Source organism: Enhydra lutris, unplaced genomic scaffold, assembly GCF_002288905.1.
Source record: "Enhydra lutris kenyoni isolate GAN:26980312 unplaced genomic scaffold, ASM228890v2 scaffoldscaffold94, whole genome shotgun sequence".
Taxonomy (NCBI): domain Eukaryota; kingdom Metazoa; phylum Chordata; class Mammalia; order Carnivora; family Mustelidae; genus Enhydra; species Enhydra lutris.
In genome coordinates, this window is record NW_019154178.1 from 1,909,514 (window position 1) to 1,926,753 (window position 17,240).

Consider the following 17,240-nt stretch of genomic DNA (forward strand, 5'->3'; position numbering starts at 1 on the left):
GAGCAGAGGGACAAGGAAAGAGGGCTGGGGTGCCCAAGAGGAAAATCTAGGGAGTGACCTGGGCTGCGTTGTGGCCAGAGGGCTGGCAGGACAGGAAGGACTCTCCGCCCGAGGAATGGGCGTCTGAGGAGTTGGGTCGCGGGTCGGAGTCAGGTCAGCCCAGGGCTGGCCGTGCTCTTAACCCAGCAGCCAGCCAGCCTCGGGCTGAGCAGGCCGGAAACTCCCCACTTCATAGGCTGTGAGCCCTCGGTGCGAGATGTGTCATTAACTCTGCGTTACGAGGCTCCCCCGGGGGCCTCCAGGGGCAGGTGAGCTATGGGGGGGTTGGGCGCCCCAGCAGTGTGTCCCAGAGATGTGACTGCAGACGGGACATGCTCTGGGCCACCCAGCCTGTGCTGCCCCAAAGGGGACGGAGACCAGGCTGCAGAGGGACTGGGTCGGCACAGCTGCGGGTAAGAGCCGGAGGCTCAGCTGGAAGTGGGGGTCTGGGGGTCAGCCAGCTGCAGGCCCGTCCAGGCCCCCAGCCAGGAGGAGACCTCATCTTGTGGGCGAGCCGAAAGAGGAACAACGAAGCCCGGGTCATGGCTCCCAGCTGGGAGGGCTCGAGCAAGAGAAGTCACTCCCGGTCTGGTCAGATGGGATGTGGCATTACAGAGGGCAGAGGGGTGGCTGACATGACCCAGAAACTTTCTGGCCTTTTCAGCTTTCTGGATGGACAGGGAGAGAGAGGAGGGGCGACAGAGGCGAGTCTCCTTTCTTTGCCTGCCCCACCCCCCCCTTCCGCCCAAGCCCAAGCCAAGGATCTGTCCGGACTCGAGAGGTGGAAATTCTGGTTTTCCAGAACTCCCAGGGCTGGCTCCGGCACTATGGGCACCTGGACGGCCGCGTTCCCGGCCCAGCCGGGCTAAGGCCTCTGTCCCCTGCCTCCAGGGCCTGGGGAGCCCCTCCACCCCAGAGTCCGGTCACCTGGGTTTCTGCGCTGTGGCTAGCTCAAGGGTATGCAGGAAGGGGCGGGTGGCTGGGGGTGGACCATTCTGGGGACACAGATGCAGCGACCCGGGGAGACAGACTCCAGGGAGAGGGTCGGCTGCGGACGCTTCGGCAGTGCCGGGAGCCTGCTGGGCTCCTCATCGCCTCCCTGCAAGGAGAGGGCCAGGTAGGTCTGCACATCAAACACCTGCAGACCCGCGCCTGGCTGGGCCGAGGGGAGAGTTCAGAGCAGGCCCGCCCGGGTCATCCGAGGCCAGGGGTGAAGGCACAGCCCCAGGGTACGCGCTGATCTCAAAGTGCGGGGAGATACCGGTCCGATTCACCTCTATTTTAAGTGTGGGAATCTGCTCTCCAGAACCTCCCCTTCCTGGGGCCAGGCAGGGCTTTGGGGTCTGGACTATGGGGAAGGGAAGGAAAGGAAGAGACAGCAAGAAGGACTTCCTGAGAGTAAGGAGAGCAAAGACAGAGCGGGGCCAGTGGTGGCCGGAGGTCAGGACGATGGCCCGACGGCAGGACTCGGACCCAAAGGGCAGCGCGAGGCAGCGGGCCGGCGCCTGTGGTGATGGAAGTGAGACTCTGCGGGCACCCTGCAAAGGAAGCTGTCCCCTCCCCGGCACCCCCACCCCCACTTCTGCTGCCTGGGGTTCTCCCATTGGTCCCCAGGGGGGGATGTGGTAAGGATGGCTCACGCTGAGAGTGCCCCGGCGCCTGTTTCCCCAGAGCCATCTGGTGACAGCTTCACGCTGAGCATGGCCCTCCCAGCCCCGGGCCGGGACCCCTGGAGCCTCCTGGGCCTTCTCCTCTCCCAGCTGTTCCTGGCTGTGCCGCTACCGCTGACCGCAGGGGGCGGAGGGCAGGAACCCTTGCCCAGGATCACGTACCGCGCAGGTAAGTGTCTGAGGGCCGGATGGGGCTGAACTGGAAGGGCAGAGGAGGACAGAGACCAAGGGAGACGGGGAGGCAAGGGACGGGGTGAGGGGGGGAGATTGTGGTCTCGCAGCGCCAGAGACTGAGGAAGGAGTGAAGAAACCGTGTGGCGAAAGACTGAGGGACAGAAGGGACCCGGGTGCCTCTCGGAGGAGGTGGTTTTTCCTTCTGTCCTCACCCGGCCTGGTCCGCAAGCTAGGCACGTCAGACCCTAACCGCTTTCACACATACCCCAAAACAAGGCCCATGCTAGAAGGTTATCCGTGGACCTGGTGGCCCAGGACATGGCAGGCACAAGACCACCACACAGACCAGGCTGGACCACGCCGTGTCCAGTGCCGTGGACCCCAGGAATAAGAGAATCAGGGCGGCCTGCTGGGGTCCAGGCCCTGGGACGCTATTGGCTGGTTTCTTTTTCTTTCTTTCTTTCTTTTTTTAAAGATTTTACTTATTTGACACACAGAGAGAGAGATCACAAGTAGGCAGAGAGGCAGGCAGAGAGGGAGGAGGAAGCAGGCTCCCCGCTGAGCAGAGAACCCGATGCGGGCCTCGATCCCAGGACCCTGGGATCATGACCTGAGCCGAAGGCAGAGGCTTTAACCCACTGAGCCCCCCAGGTGCTCCTGTCGGCTGGTTTCTTGCTGAGGCTGTGGGGGCCCATGTTCCTCCCACTTCCAGGGAGAAGGTCCGGGAAGGATGCCCTTCCTGGAACCAGCTCGCCTCCCCCGCCCAGGTGACATCCAACCATGCCAACAGGGGCCTCTGAAGACATATGGTCCCCTCTGCTCGACCTCTGGCTGTGATTCTAGTGGCTGAAGCTTCCTGCTAGAGGAGAGGAAGGGGGGTTGGCAAGTGTGACCCTACAACCCACAGCTACCCCGACACACCATCCCATGTGGCTCACAGTATCTTCTTGTCTGTCCCTCTGCCTTCTGCTCCCCCTGCTCCTCCCTGGGGAGGATCAGGGCATCCTTACCCTGCCCCCAGCGTCCCCCAGGCCTGGAAGAATGTCCATGTGCCTTGCTCGATTTCCTGTCCCTTTGTCTATCTCTTGGGTGCAGGCCACCTTCCCCCAGTCCCAGATTGTCATTAGCCTGTCTCTGGCAGCCTCTTCTCTCCCCTATGGGCTCAACAAGGGGAGCCGCTGATGGAGAGCAGGTCCAGCTTCCAAGGCCCGGGGAGCACACTCTGCCAACCCTTCTCCCCACCACCCCCCACCTTGACCTGAGGAATCATCTGCCTGCCCAGCCACCCCTCATCATTCACCCCTTCTCATCACTTCCCAACAGGGGAGGGACGCAGGGCTCTCAGCCTCTTCCACCAGAAGGGCCTCCAGGATTTCGACACCCTGCTCCTGAGCGATGACGGAGGCACTCTCTATGTGGGGGCTCGAGAGGCCATTCTGGCCTTGGATATCCAGGACCCAGGGATGCCCAAGCTGAAGAACATGGTGAGGAGGCCGGGGATGACAGGTGCTGGCCTGGTGCGTGGGGGTGCGGGCAGCTGCTGGGGGCCTGGACTGCCCACGCACGACTCACTGCGCAAGTGCTGTCCACTCTAACCCGTGGCGCTCAGCCACTCCCGACGCAGGTGTCTGGTCTGCAGAGCAGATAAGAAACGCCACGGTGGCCGCACTGCCTGCTAGCGCCACGCACCCTGGCCGAACAACATCAAGTGCTAAAATGGCTGATACGGAAGTCATTGACACTGAAGGAAGCACGGACCGGCGTTATAGCAATAGCACGATGCCCGCCCGCCGGCAGAAATCCCCAAAGCTTCCGTGTCAAGTCATAGTCACCCTCCTGCCGGGAACATGTGAGGAGGACAGGGGGAAGGAAGGAGGGACGGAGCTGAGGGTCTCTGAGCGTCTCCCTCGTCTCCCTCGCTGCGTCTCTCAGGGTGTGGTCTCTGGGCCACCTGTGCGTAAGGGATGCTGGTTGAAAATGCAGATTCTCTGAGGTGTGAGCCAGGAACTGACATTTTAAACAAGTTCCCCAGGAAACGTGTGGTTTGTCGACTGCCGCTCTGCCTAGCCTGCCGGGTATTGGGTACTTTCCATATGACCCTGGTTGTGCCCTCCGGAAGCCTGTGCAATGGACTAGGACCCCTCACCCAGGGAGTGGCTGAGCCTGGATTAAACTCGGGCCTCATTCCACAGGCTGGGTTCTCCAGTAGAGCCGCACCCTCCTGAACACCGGCATCCTTCGGGCCATAGCCAAGGTCAAGGGCTGGTGTTATTATAGCTCATCAGTGTGCACTGACCACCGTGCGTGCTGGTGGATTCAAAGCAGACCCAAGGAGAGGACAGCGGGTCAAAGCTAGAGCAGAAGACCTCACTGTCCTCTCCCTCCTGACCCCTACCGCTGCAGATCCCCTGGCCGGCCAGTGACCGGAAAAAGAGTGAGTGCGCCTTTAAGAAGAAGAGCAATGAGGTGAGTGGAGGTGCGGGTGTAGGGACACTGGATGGGGAACCCCCGAGGCCCAGACCCTCACTGGATGACATCTGGTTGGGCAGGCAGTGGAGGACCTTCTTTCCTAGGCGATCGCCTGCATCACGTTCTGTGAAGATGTCCAGGGACCCCCCCCCCAGCAATTCTGGGCCCTCTCCCCACCAGGAAGTGGGGGGGCAGCCCGTGGGGCCCAAGAGTGTGGGGCAAGTGGCCAGACACCCGGATTCTCTGTCTCCCCAGACACAGTGCTTCAACTTTATCCGTGTCCTGGTCTCTTTCAACGCCACCCATCTGTACACCTGCGGCACCTTTGCCTTCAGCCCTGCTTGTACCTTCATTGTGAGTTACGGGGCACCAGCGCCCAGACCTGAGCATCCCTTCTCACACCTACACCCCGCCCCTGCCCCTGCCCCCCCCTCCACCCTCTCTAGCTCTGGAAAACCCTGCTCTTCTGGATGCGGGACCCTTGTGAGCTTCTTGGCCCCAGTTCCCCTCCACATCCCTCTCCCTTCCTCACGCCCCTCATTTCCCAGACATGAGACTCTGGCGTTCTGGCCCCCAGCCTCTCCCCCCCTTTAGGAACTCCGAGATTCCTACCTGTTGCCCATCTCCGAGGACAAGGTTGTGGAGGGGAAAGGCCAGAGCCCCTTTGATCCTGCCCATAAGCACACGGCTGTCTTGACAGGTGAGTATCAGGTTCCCAGTAGGGGCTTTCCCAGGTCATTCTGTGAAATATGGAAGCTGACAGTTTCCTGAAAGGCAGGGGACAGAGGGAGGGGAAGCCAGGAGCCTCAGAGCACTAGATTGGAGGGGCACTCAGCACCCCAACCACCAGCTCCCCAACCACAAAGAAGGTGGGGGGAGAGGTAGAGAGAGGTTCGTTCACATAGGCGGGGGGCCCTGGTAAGGGTCTTGGGCAGAGAAGGGGCCTGAGGCTCAGCCACTTGTCCATAGATTATAGAGACATCACTGTCTGCGCCCTCCCATACACAAACCACAACAGACTCCCCACCCTGGCTTCCTGGAGGAGGTGGCCTTTGGTTTTTAGTAGGACCTCAGAAGTTGGGGTAGATGCACTGGGAAGATGTTCCAGGAGGAGAAGAGTGGGACCAAGGCGTGGAAGCGGAAAGCACCGCCAACTCTGGGGAGGAAAGAGGGATCCTTTCTGGTAGGGGGTTCAGCTGGGCATGCAAGGGAGCAGGCAGGGAAGGGCTGGACAAGGCCAGCGCGCAGAAGGACGAGGAGGGAGGCTCCATCCTGCCGCAGGAGGCCCTAACAAGGGTGCTCAGTGGGGTCTACCAGCTGGGCTGTGGGCGCCCCAGGAAGCTGCACCCTCTAACGAGGACGCCTCCCGCCCTCTCCCCTAGATGGGATGCTCTATTCTGGCACCATGAACAACTTCCTGGGCAGCGAGCCCATCCTGATCCGCACGCTGGGACCCCAGCCCGTCCTCAAGACCGACAATTTCCTCCGCTGGCTGCAGCGTAAGGACCCGAGCCCCCAGCCCAGGTCTGGCTCTGCCCTGAGCGCGGAGACCCAGCCCGAGAGCCGCGGTTCCTGCACTCCGCGGTCCTCTGTGCCAGGAGGCCTGTTCGGGGAGGGGGTGCAGTTCCCGCCCCCGTGGCAGGCGCCCCCAGCGCCACCTCCCGCCAGCCGTGGGGCGTCCCGTCGGGCGGCCACCCGCGGCACAACCGGCCCCCGGGGTCCCAGTCCTAAGCCTCCCCGCCCCGCCCGCAGCGGACGCCTCCTTCGTGGCCGCCATCCCTTCCACGCACTTCGTGTACTTCTTCTTCGAGGAGACGGCGAGCGAGTTCGAGTTCTTCGAGAAGCTCCACACGTCGCGGGTGGCCAGAGTCTGCAAGGTCTGGGGCCCGGGCGGTGGGCGGGGCCGGCCGTCGGGGGAGCCACTGGGGAGGTGGCAGAGGCGGGGCCGAGCTCCCAGGGCCCAATGGGAGCGGGACGGGGGCGGGGCGACGGGGGCGAGGCTTCCCTGACTCCGCCCCCGCGGCCCTAGAACGACGTGGGCGGGGACAAGCTGCTGCAGAAGAAGTGGACCACCTTCCTGAAGGCCCAGCTGCTGTGCTCCCAGCCAGGACAGCTGCCCTTCAACGTCATCCGCCACGCTGTCCTGCTGCCCGCCGCCGCCTCCGCCGAGCCCCGCGTCTACGCGACCTTCAGCTCTCAGTGGTGAGCAGAGCAGTGGGGACGCGGGGGCGGCACGCGTGTCGTGGGGCCTAGAGCGCCCACTGCATGCACTTCATCTAGGAAGGCATGGACCCGGCACTACGTCCCAGGAATCTGACTCATGACCTTCGTGGAGGTGGGAAAATTAGGCTCAGAGAGGTTCTTTCTGCCCGCTTCCAAGAAGGATAGGAGGCTTACGGAAGGGGAACGTTGAGACCGGATAAGGTCAAACCGATGAAATGGGAGTAAAAAAGGAGGACGAGAAGGCAGGGATAGGGTGAGCACATCACAAATGGCTGGCGCTGGCGCAGTGCTGGGGAGCTGGTTACAAATTTAGCTCTGAGCTTCCTAATGGCCAGAGCAAAGAGGGAAATACCATTTCTAGGATAAGAGTAGTCATTGCTTGGAGGCTGGGCATTGATTTGCTGTGATCTGGCCCCACAGTATTTAGGTGTCTGCTGACCACATGTCAGGTACCAAAGATATCTGCTGTCAGCAGGGGCTGGTATCAGTGGCATCCGGAACTGAGAATATGGGGTGTGCCACAGTCTGGCTAAAGGGAACAAGAGAAACCTGTCTTCACAGACCAGGGCTGAAGGAATAAAAATAGTCTCATAGTCAGGCTTTGGTTGGTTGTCCGAGGACCAGGAATCCAGGAGGCCCAAAGGATCACAGCTTCATCATCAGGGGCTGGTTCCATGGCCCCTCCGATGGGTACAGCCCAGCCTGGGCAAGACGGGAAGGAGCCGCCCCAAGACCTGCGCCCAGTTAATTATCCTTAAGGATAATCCTAAAATGAGCCAGAGTGAGGGGCTCTCCTGGCCCTTATCACAGGGGCGGAGGGGGCAGTAAACTGGGCCCTCCACACTCCTGCCCTCCAGGGCTTTTTCACAGGGGTGGTCCAGGCCTGGAGCTGGTAGAGCAGAGGAGATGACCGTGTCTGCTCTGGTTGTCCCCAGGCAGATCGGTGGGACCAGGAGCTCTGCTGTCTGTGCCTTCTCTCTCAAGGACATCAAGCGTGTCTTTGAGGGGAAGTACAAGGAGTTGAACAAAGAGACGTCACGCTGGACGACTTACGGGGTCCCCGAGATCAGTCCCCGGCCAGGCAGCGTGAGTACCACCCCCCACACCCAGCAGTCCTCCGCCCCACTGATACACACACGTCCTGCATATGGAAGCATGATCAGTGTCCGATAAATGTTACCCAGTCCTGTCTGCTCAGGTACACACCTGCTCCCGTGGCCCGCATTCCACAGGTGTCCATGCATCCTACACACAGAGAAGTCCCCCTGCTGCTAAGTGCACCCCAAGTACCCGGGGTATCATGGAGGAGACAAGGGAGCCCCGGCTATGCCAAGAACTGCCTGGGCATCTGATTCTGCCTTTCTTATTTAACTTCCGCGTTTTGATCAGAGTTGTATACGGACAGCATTTACAGAATCTTACAGATCTACGTGGTCAGTTACCAAAAACAGCCCTATGCAGCGTCCTACACTTTTCCCTCTGTAGAGGGACAACCTCTTTTAGCTGAGCTGATACCTTTTGTATTTATCTCCAGATCTCTAACATACTGTTATTGCTCCTTCTTGATGTTTGAGTTTCAGTAGGATCTATCGAATCCCATTCTGGGCGGTGACGATTTCCCTAAGCCCCTCACCCCTACCCAGGCATGTAGGCACTGGCCTGCAGCAGCCAGCAAGAACCGTTTGGGGACATCTCTTTCCAAGCTCATGTGCGCTGACATGATGCCGGTGGCCTGAGACCCGCGGGAATTAGGGCTGCCTGCCCCCCCCCCCCCGAGCTGTTTTACCAGCACACCACTGCACCCAGCCCTCATCTCTCAACAGAGTTTTATAGTAATTTTGGTTAGATCAGTATTTAGATCAGGACTCATGCACAGATGAGCCAGGAAGCAGGCCCTGATTACGTTTCCTTTTTGCATAATTTAAAAATTTCCCGAGGGTGTGTAACTATCTCTCTTCTTTTTCTTTCTTTTTTCTTCTTTTACTTTCTTAATTTGCTTTTTCTTTTTCTCTTTTCACTGCTTTGTTTTCTAAGCTCTTATCATTAATTCTACCCCAAACCCTTCCTCAATAATCTGCGTCTCTTCTGAAGACAGATGCATTAGGCATTCTAACAGGTTTGCCTTCCTGGAGGTGGTTCCCTTGAGCTGCATCCCAGACCAGCCCCCTGCACTGCCGCCATCCTAGAATTTCCCTTCTCGTCCTTCTGGGCATTTCCTTTGTATCTCTCCATGAAGTTCTCGTGGTTCTGACACACATGGCTTCCTCTATTTTTTTTAAAATGCTTTTCTTTTGTTTTTAAAGATTTTATTTATTTATTTATTTGATGGAGTGAGTGAGAGAGAGAGAACACACATGAATAGGGGCCCACACCTTGTTGAGCAGGGAGTCCGACTGGGGACTTGATCCTAGGACCCTGGGATCCTGATCTGAGCCGAAGGCAGATGCTTAACCATTTGAGTCCCCCACGTGCCCCAAAATACAGTTTATTTGAATCAAAATCTAAGTAAGATATGTAACTTTGGATTAGCTGGTTTTTTTTCTTTCTTTCTTTCTTTTTTAAGATTTTATTTACCTACTTGACAGACAGAGATTGCAAGTAGGCAGAGAGGCAGACAGAGAGAGGCAGGGAAGCAGGCTCCCTGCTGAGCAGAGAGCCTGATGAGGGACTCGATCCCAGGACCCTGAGACCATGACCTGAGCTGAAGGCAGAGGCTTAACCCACTGAGCCACCCAGGCGCCCCTCTTTTTTTTTTTTTTTAAAGTTTACTTATTGAAGTAATCTCTACACCCAGCGTGAGGCTAGAACTCGCCCCGTGGGATGGAGAGCAGCACATGCTCCCGACGGAGCCCGCTGGGCACCCTTGGATTTGTTGTTCTTTTAAGGCTCTTTTAATCTGTACGTTCCACCGTCTTCTTTTCTCTTGCCATTTGCTTGTCCTGTGGAATTTTTCTCAGTCTGGATCTCGGGGCCTCCGGGTCTCTGTGGTGGAGTTGCCGTCGTTCCTGCGCCTCGTTGGAGGCTGGACCTAGAGACTCTATCCAATCAGAGCCCCACAGGGGCGTAAGACCGCTTCGGTAGTTCTTTGCTGGGAGAGGGTCTGTTTCCTCTGGGTCATTTAGCTTTTCGTTTGTTTTTTTTTCCATCAGTTCTTTTTGGTCTCTTTTGTGTTCATGGTTTAACTCACGGGTCTGATGGCCCTGGCCTCTCTGTTCTCGTGAGAAGGGCCCGTGAAGTTCTCCGGAAGCTTCTTCCGTGGACGTGACCGCCAGCGGGGGTTCCCCGATGCCCCTCGGAAGGTGGCCTGGCCGGGCGGTATTCTCAGGGGTCCTCCACGTCAGTATCATCAGGTCTTACCTCTGACCTGCAGCCAGTTTTCTGGGGCCCTCTTCCAGCCTTGTGCTTGGAGGGAGACGGCCTGGCTGCTGGCCCTGGGGGGCTGGAGGGCTGGGGGACCACGTCCCCACATGCACTGGTCTCCCCCTGGTCTCTCCCCCTACTTTCAACGTGTGCCTGCTGGCCGTGCCCAGAGACCCTCGGCTTTCTGGTCTCCAGAGAAGGAGCCTCTAGTCCTGGGCCCGGGGCCTGCAGGGCCAGCCCCCCCAGCCCTGCGTGTGGGACCCCAGCCTGCCCTCCTGACGCAGCCCCCCGACCCCTACTTCCAGAGGTGGCTACCGCCACTCGTGACCTTTAGAGAGTCTGCCTTGTAAGTCAGACCCTTTTGGCTACCCCGGGGCTGGCTTAAGAAAATTCTTTCCTTTTTTTCCTGCTCAGTCTTTTACCATCTTTGTTTGTTTGACTTCCAGCTTTCACCCTGCGTCTGCCTTTGCTCTCCCCCTGCCCCGTCCCCCCCTTTCGGGGTAGGGGGAGGAAGTGAGAGTAGGTGCACGTGCTCCTTCTGGCATCAGAATGAAACACAGATGTTCTTACCTCACGTCGCAGATTGAGGAAATGGAAGCGTGTGGAGGGGGAGTGACATCTGCACAGTGGCAGCTGACGGAGGGGGCACCGTGAGCCGGTGACACGCTGTGCTGTGTGCAGGGCCTGGAATTCAGCAGCCCCAGGGTCCTGAGATGGGGACTGCCTTGAGAGAGGGACCGGTGGGGGTGCCGGAAGGCGACAGTGAGCTTGCGGGGCAGAGAGCACTGACCTGAGGCTCCTCCTTCCCCTTGTAGTGCTCCGTGGGCCCCTCCTCCGACAAAGCCTTGACCTTCATGAAGGACCATTTCCTGATGGATGAGCAGGTGGTGGGGACTCCCCTGCTGGTGAAGTCTGGTGTGGAGTACACGAGGCTTGCGGTGGAGACAGCCCAGGGCGCCGACGGGCACAGCCATCTGGTCCTGTACCTGGGCACCGGTGAGTAAAGGCTCCCGATGTCCCGCGGCGACCAAGCGGGGACTGTGACTCAGGCTGTCGAGGGAAACCGCGGACTCCGTTCACTCCCGCTCTCGTTCCGCAAACGCTTGCTGAGCACCTGCTATGTGTCTGGCGCCCTGTGGGGTTCTAGGATACGGTGGGATCGCCCGACAGCCCAGTGTCCACCCTGTCTGAGCTTTGAGTCTGGAGGGGGTGACGGACACAGAGCACAGAGGGCTTTGATGGCCTGACCAGGAGCTATTTGTCTCCCAAAGCCCCATTAGAGCCGTGAAGAAGTGAGCCGGTGGCGGGTGGTGGGTGGCGGGTGGCTGGGAGCAGCCAGCGGGGGGACAGTCCTTCAGAAAGCTGGCCATGAAGGGAAGCGGGGAGGGGAGACTGGAGGAAGGAAGGGGCTCCTGCCATCAGGCTTCTTTTTTCTTTATCTTTTTTTTTTTAAGATTTTATTTATTCACTTGATAGACAGAGATCACAAGTAGGCAGAGAGGCAGGCAGGGAGAGAGAGGGGGAAGCAGGCTCCTGCTGAGCAAAAAGCCTAATGTGGGGCTCGATCCCAGGACCCTGAGATCACGACCCGAGCCGAAGGCAGAGGCTTTAACCCACTGAGCCACCCAGGTGCCCCCAGGTTTCTTTTTTTTAGGATGGAAAGGTCCTCAGGCTCCAGGAGAGAGGCAGCCGGTGAGGAAGTGAGCGGGCGGGTAAGGGGTGACTGGCAGGTGACGCTGCAGAGCGAGGAGGAAGCTGGAGTCCAGGACGCAGGTGGGGGGCAGCCCCCATGCTGGGATGGGGTGAGGAAGTAGAAGAAGGTAGGGCTGGGGGTGGGTGTCTGGCCGGGAGCAGAGGTTGCTGTCACAGGCAGGTTTTGGTGTTCTGTACAGGAGGAGGACATGGGGTCTGGGGCTGGGGACGAGGGGTGGAAAAGCAGGGAGGTGTGAGGAGAAAGGGCTACATTCAAAAGTCAGTGTGGAAGGAAAGAGAGAGAGTCAGCGGGGGAACGTGCAAGATTGCCAGGCGTGTGTGTTGAGGGCCTGGTGGGGGTAGATGACCTTGAGCTTCCGTGGAAGAAAGCTACCGGTGCGCTGATCCCAGCCACCGTCTCCGCTGCACGCCTGTTGGGTTCTAGCAGAGATCAGGACAGACGAAAGCTCGGTGCCTGTGGGACGCATGGAGACAGACAACGCGTGTAGCACATGAGCCACGGACCTAGTGTGTTTTGAGATTAGAAATTGATTTGGAGGGACGGTGGACCCCCAGCCACAGCCGGGGGTGGGGTGCGATTTCTAACGACGCGGTCAGTGCGACCTCACTGAGGCCTGTGGAGGAGGGACACACCGCTGAGGGTGGCGGCTGCCGGGGTTTCTGCAGAAGCACATGGCTGTCCTTGGCCCCAAGTCCTTGGGGGTGTGGGTTGGGTTCTTGCAAAGGAAAGACAGAGGGGCAAGGGTTGATAACAGAGTTGATAACAGAGTTCCCGTCAGCCCCATGGCATGGAAGGGAGCAGCCTGATGGGCTGTGCTGGGTTCTCTTTGGAGGAGTCTGGAGTCAGAGGCCACGCACGAGGGCCCGTGGAAGAGGTGACAGTCTCCACCGTCTGTCTCTCCACAGCCACAGGGGCCCTCCACAAGGCTGTGGTGAGTGGGGACAGCGGTGCTCATCTGGTGGAGGAGATCCAGCTGTTCCTCGATCCGGAACCTGTCCGCAACCTGCTGCTGGCCCCTGAGCAGGTGGCAAGGGCCCTTCTGACGAGGCGGGGCTGGGGGGCTGGGTCCCTACTGGGGTTGCAGAGGTCACTGTCCCTCTCTTTTCCAGGGCGCAGTGTTTGCAGGCTTCTCAGGGGGCATCTGGAGGATTCCCCGAGCCAACTGCAGCATCTATGAGAGCTGCGTGGACTGTGTCCTGGCCCGGGACCCCCACTGTGCCTGGGACCCCGAGTCCAGAACCTGCCGCCTGGTGCCCAGCCCCATCCCGTGAGTGCCGGTCCTGGACGTCAGTGGAGGCTGGGCCACTGGGACCTTCTTACCCAGCGTGTGGGGCACGGTCCCACCCAGGGTCTCCCTCCTGGGGCCAAGGCTCCTCCTGGGGTGGGTTGAAGCGAGGGGTCTTGGAGCTGCCCCATCCGCCTGGGTTTACCTGCGTCTTCTCTGTCCTGACCCCCCACCTCCCTCTCGTCCTCCATCCTCTTCCCACTTTGGTCTGTTTCAAGGCCTGAGGTTTGCTCTCTGCCTCCACAGGAGGTCCTGGAGACAGGACACGGAGCAAGGGAATCCAGGGTGGGCATGCGCCACTGGGCCCGTGGGCAGGAGCCACCAGCCCCAGAGCCGTCCCCAAATCAGTGAGTGTGGAACCGGGGGAGGGTGGGGGGAGGCTCAGGCGGCTGCCCCCCAGCACCTGCCGGCTTGCGAGCCCAACACCCGACCGGGCGAGGATCTCAGGCCTGGCTTCGGGAGGGAGGATGGGAATTCCAAGTGGGGATTCCGGATTGGGGCTGAAGTCTATTTTGGTGTCAGAGTTGGAGTCAGATGAACCACGGTTAGTCTGGGGTCCAGACTGGAGATAGACGAGGGCTCAGCTTTGAGTGTGGGGGCTGAACTGGAAGGTGTAGAGGGGAGTCAGGGTCCAGATGTCCGTAGAGCTTTCCTGCCCTCCTGCTCCCCTGCCCTTAGCCATATCCCCTTCCTTCATCTCCAGTTAAAGAAGTCCAGGCTGCGCCCAACTCCATCCTGGAGCTCCCCTGCCCCCACCTCTCGGCCTTGGCCTCTTACCGCTGGACTCGCGGTGCGGCCAAGATCCCAGAAGCCTCTTCTGCAGTCTACAACGGCTCCCTGGTACTGCTGCTGCAGGGCGGGGTAGGAGGCCTGTACCAGTGCTGGGCCACAGAGAACGGCTTCTCTCACCCCGTGGTCTCCTACTGGGTGCACAGCCAGGACCAGCCCCTGGCCCTGGACCCTGAGCTGGCAGGCATCCCCCGGGAGCGTGTGGATGCCCCACTGACCAGGGTTGGGGTTGGGGCCGCTCCGGCTGCCCAGCGGTCCTACTGGCCCCACTTCCTCACAGTCACTGTGCTCCTGGCCTTAGTGCTTTCAGGGGCCCTCCTCCTCCTCCTTGCCTCCCCGCTGGGGGCTCTCCGAGCCCGGGGCAAGGTGCAGGGCTGTGGGACCCTGCCCCCAGGGGAGAAGGCCCCCCTGAGCCGGGAGCAGCACCTCCAGCCTCCCAAGGAATGCAGGACCTCGGCCAGCGATGTGGACGCTGACAACAACCACCTGGGCACGGAGGTGGCTTAGGCTCTGGGCAGGGCTGTAGCCATGTAGGGTAGGGTAGGGTGGGGTGCCCAGCTGGGCTGCCTGGGGGACCTGGGGCAGTGTAGCCCCAGGACAGGCAGGAGCACAAAACACCGCCTTCCTGTTGTGCCGCTGGTGGTCCTCAGCAGGCCGGACACAGCGGCCTGAACCCCTGTGGGCTGTCCCTCCACCGCGCACTGGGCTCTCCACCGGGCCATCCCAGACCCGGACCAGCAAGACCTGGAGCCCATCCTTCATCTCCGGCCGTTCCAAGACCTTCCAGAAACATGCTGCTCCAGGAGCCCCTGCGACCCGGGACTGTTAAGGCCCCCGTGGTAACAAACACCGAGGTACAAACGACTTAGCAGGCCGCTGCCCGGAGACCCCACGGGGGGCCGCTGCCGCCGCCGCCACGGACACCAAGGCTCCGCTGTTCCGGGTCCCTGCCCGGAGCTGCCCCTCCTGCTCCCTTACCAGCCACATTGCTGACTCCTGGGAAGTCCTTCTGGAGCTCTGACCACCTTCCTTCTTGTTTCAGCCGGGGCGGATTGTGGCCCCTGCCGTGGCTGGAAGGACGGGGTAATCTGAGCCTTGTTCCCTCCTCCACTCTGGCTGACCTCTTGAGCCCTCTCCTCTCCCCTTTCCTTTATTTTGGGATCCAGACTACCACTTATCACAGACAGTTTATTTTTTATTAAAAAGACAAAGCTCACGACTCGTGCTGTTTTCTGGGAGCAGAAGGCGGCCGCAGAGGACGGTGGGATGGAGGGGGCGGCAGCGGAGGGCCTCAGCGGGGAGCAGCGCCAGGTCCGTGGGGCCAGGGCTGTCCAAAGGCAAACCACCTCTTCTGCCACGCCGGCTGCCCACCCAGAACCAACCCCGCAGCCCTTTCCTCATCCATCGCCCACACGCGCCTGTTCCCTGTCTGGGCAGCTGCTGTCCCCGCTGTCCCCAATCCCGTTCCCCATGTTCGCTGTCGGTGTCCACTCTTGGCGGACTGAATTTATGGAGAGACCCTACGGCCACCCCCAACTGGGGCATCCCCTTCCCTAGTCCCACAACAGCCCTGTGTAGGGCTCCCCTGGGGCTCCTCTCACCAAGACCCTGGCACTGACCGCACTCCACCGCTCCTCCCCTCCCCTCTCCCCTACCCCTCCCCACATCTGCGCTGGGTGTTCCCTCCAGGGTCCAAACTAAGAAGGGCTCTGCCCCCCCCCAACCCCGCCTGCCAACGCCCACGGGCTCTCTTTCCTGTTCTCACCCAAACCCAGACAGGGCCCCTTCTGGCTGCCCACCCACGGCTCCCCCGGGGACAACCTTGCCCTCTCAGGTGCCCTGTGCTCTGGCTTTCTGTCCCACCTGTCTGCACCGATGACTCTGAAGCTACTCATAAGCCCCAAGGGGCCTTGACCGCTCTGCCACCTTCACACTTGGCCACTGCACTCCCATGACTCTCTTTCTCTGGGGCTTCTCCTTTTTCCTTAACATTTTATTTGTAACGCGGCTCAAAGCAAACAACACGCGGTTTACCCCCTTCACGGACCGCCGCGGGGTGTTGCCTGCGCTCCTGTTGCTGTGTGATGCCGCCAGAGCCTGCCTTCCTGCAGCCCTGGATCTCTGCCCCTCGAACAGCATCTCCCCCTTGCGGGGCCCCTGCGGGCCCTGCAACACCAGTCCCCTCTCTGTGAATTTGGCCACGGGAGGTGTGTCCTGTGAGGGGAGTCGCACAGTGTTTGGCCTTCTGCGACGGGCTTCTTTCACTCCCCGTGATGTCCCCATGGCTCACGCATGTCGGAGGACCTCCTTCCTCGCTGGGGAGGAGCACTGTTCCCCTGGGCACCCGTCCCGCCACTTCTCCCCTGTTCTTGCGCCGGAGGACCCTCCGTTGTCGCGTTTCTCGGCTACGGCGGACACTGCTGCAGTGAGCACGGGTGGGCAAGTCTCTCCTCCAGACCCCGTTTTCTGTGCCTTCTTTTCTGGAGGGGGTCTTCTTCTTTAGGAATGTCTTCTCCCCCCCGCCGCGCAATGGCTCCGTCTTCCTCGGTCACCGAACGCACTGTTAGCCCAAGCCCGGCTTCTGCTGTTCAAGCACCTGCCAGACGAGCCTTGTGGCTCCAGCCACCCCCTCCCACCCCGGGGCCTCTCGACCAAGAGCAGTGGGGCTGCGGAGGGCGCTAGGCCACAGCGGGGCTGCTGGGAACTTGCACTCGGCCTACGTCCCTGTCCGTGCCGCAATCCCTCACCTCTCAGAAGGAAGGAAGGTACCAGAAGCCCCTCCTGCTTCAAGCATTATGGAACCCTCGCTGCCAAGCAGGCATCTGTCTCCTCAGCGAGCTTTCTCCCGGCTCCAGCCAGCCCGAGGACAAGCCCGCCAGACATCTTCCTCCAGGCCGCCCAGAGGCGTCCGGAAGTGTGTCCTTTCTCTGCCTTTCGCTGCTTCCCCTCAACATTACTCTGGAAACGTCTCTTTCCTCATCCCCCTCTGAGGTACAATTTAGATGCCTCCACTCGATCTTCCCAGCTGGCCCCAGTCCTGGCGGTCAATCCTCCCGGGATTTCCCTGGTGCTCACTGTCTGCCTCACTCAGGAGGTGCCCAGAGCCGACCCTAAGAATGTGATACTGAGAGTGGGCCCAGGGCAGGGGTGGGGGAGGGGGGCCATGCGTCTCAGGCCACCCCCACAGCCGGCAGGTGAGGTGTGCATGAGGCTCTACGCGCTGGCGACAGGAGGCTTCCGGAGACTCACCATTTGTGACAGCACAGCCTCTGTCTGGCTCGCCCTGAGTGACCTCTGTGCGGCCTTTGACCTTGGTGACCTTTCCGTCCAGCGACACCTGTGCTCCGGTCTCCGGCTGCGCACTCGCTCACCTGCCTGCCTGTCCCCGCGTCCGAGGTTCTCTCGGGCATCATTCCCTGCTCTCCCGCTGAAAGCTCCCTTGGAGGGACGCCGGGGCGGCTCAGTCATTGAGCTTCAGCTCAGGTCATGATCCCAAGGTCCCGGGATCAAGCCCCGC

At 60.4% G+C, this 17,240-nt stretch overlaps 1 protein-coding gene across 2 annotated transcripts; it reads left to right on the forward strand.

The window, feature by feature from the left end:
* Nucleotides 1-215: 215 nt before the first annotated feature.
* On the forward strand, nt 216-14,939 carry LOC111138856 (semaphorin 4A). Of its 2 annotated transcripts, XM_022490774.1 has the most exons (15): nt 216-1,558; nt 1,711-1,878; nt 3,207-3,367; nt 4,287-4,349; nt 4,608-4,706; nt 4,947-5,052; nt 5,735-5,851; nt 6,105-6,229; nt 6,382-6,554; nt 7,511-7,661; nt 10,751-10,931; nt 12,555-12,673; nt 12,759-12,916; nt 13,181-13,281; nt 13,638-14,939. In XM_022490774.1, exons 1-15 carry the CDS (start codon nt 712-714, stop codon nt 14,228-14,230), a joined length of 3,162 nt encoding a protein of 1,053 aa, XP_022346482.1. In that variant the 5' UTR covers nt 216-711; the 3' UTR covers nt 14,231-14,939. The 2 variants fall into 2 exon arrangements, with proteins under 2 accessions (XP_022346482.1, XP_022346483.1); XM_022490775.1 differs by lacking the exon at nt 216-1,558 and having other exon boundaries at nt 1,605-1,878.
* The last annotated feature ends 2,301 nt before the right edge of the window (nt 14,940-17,240 follow it).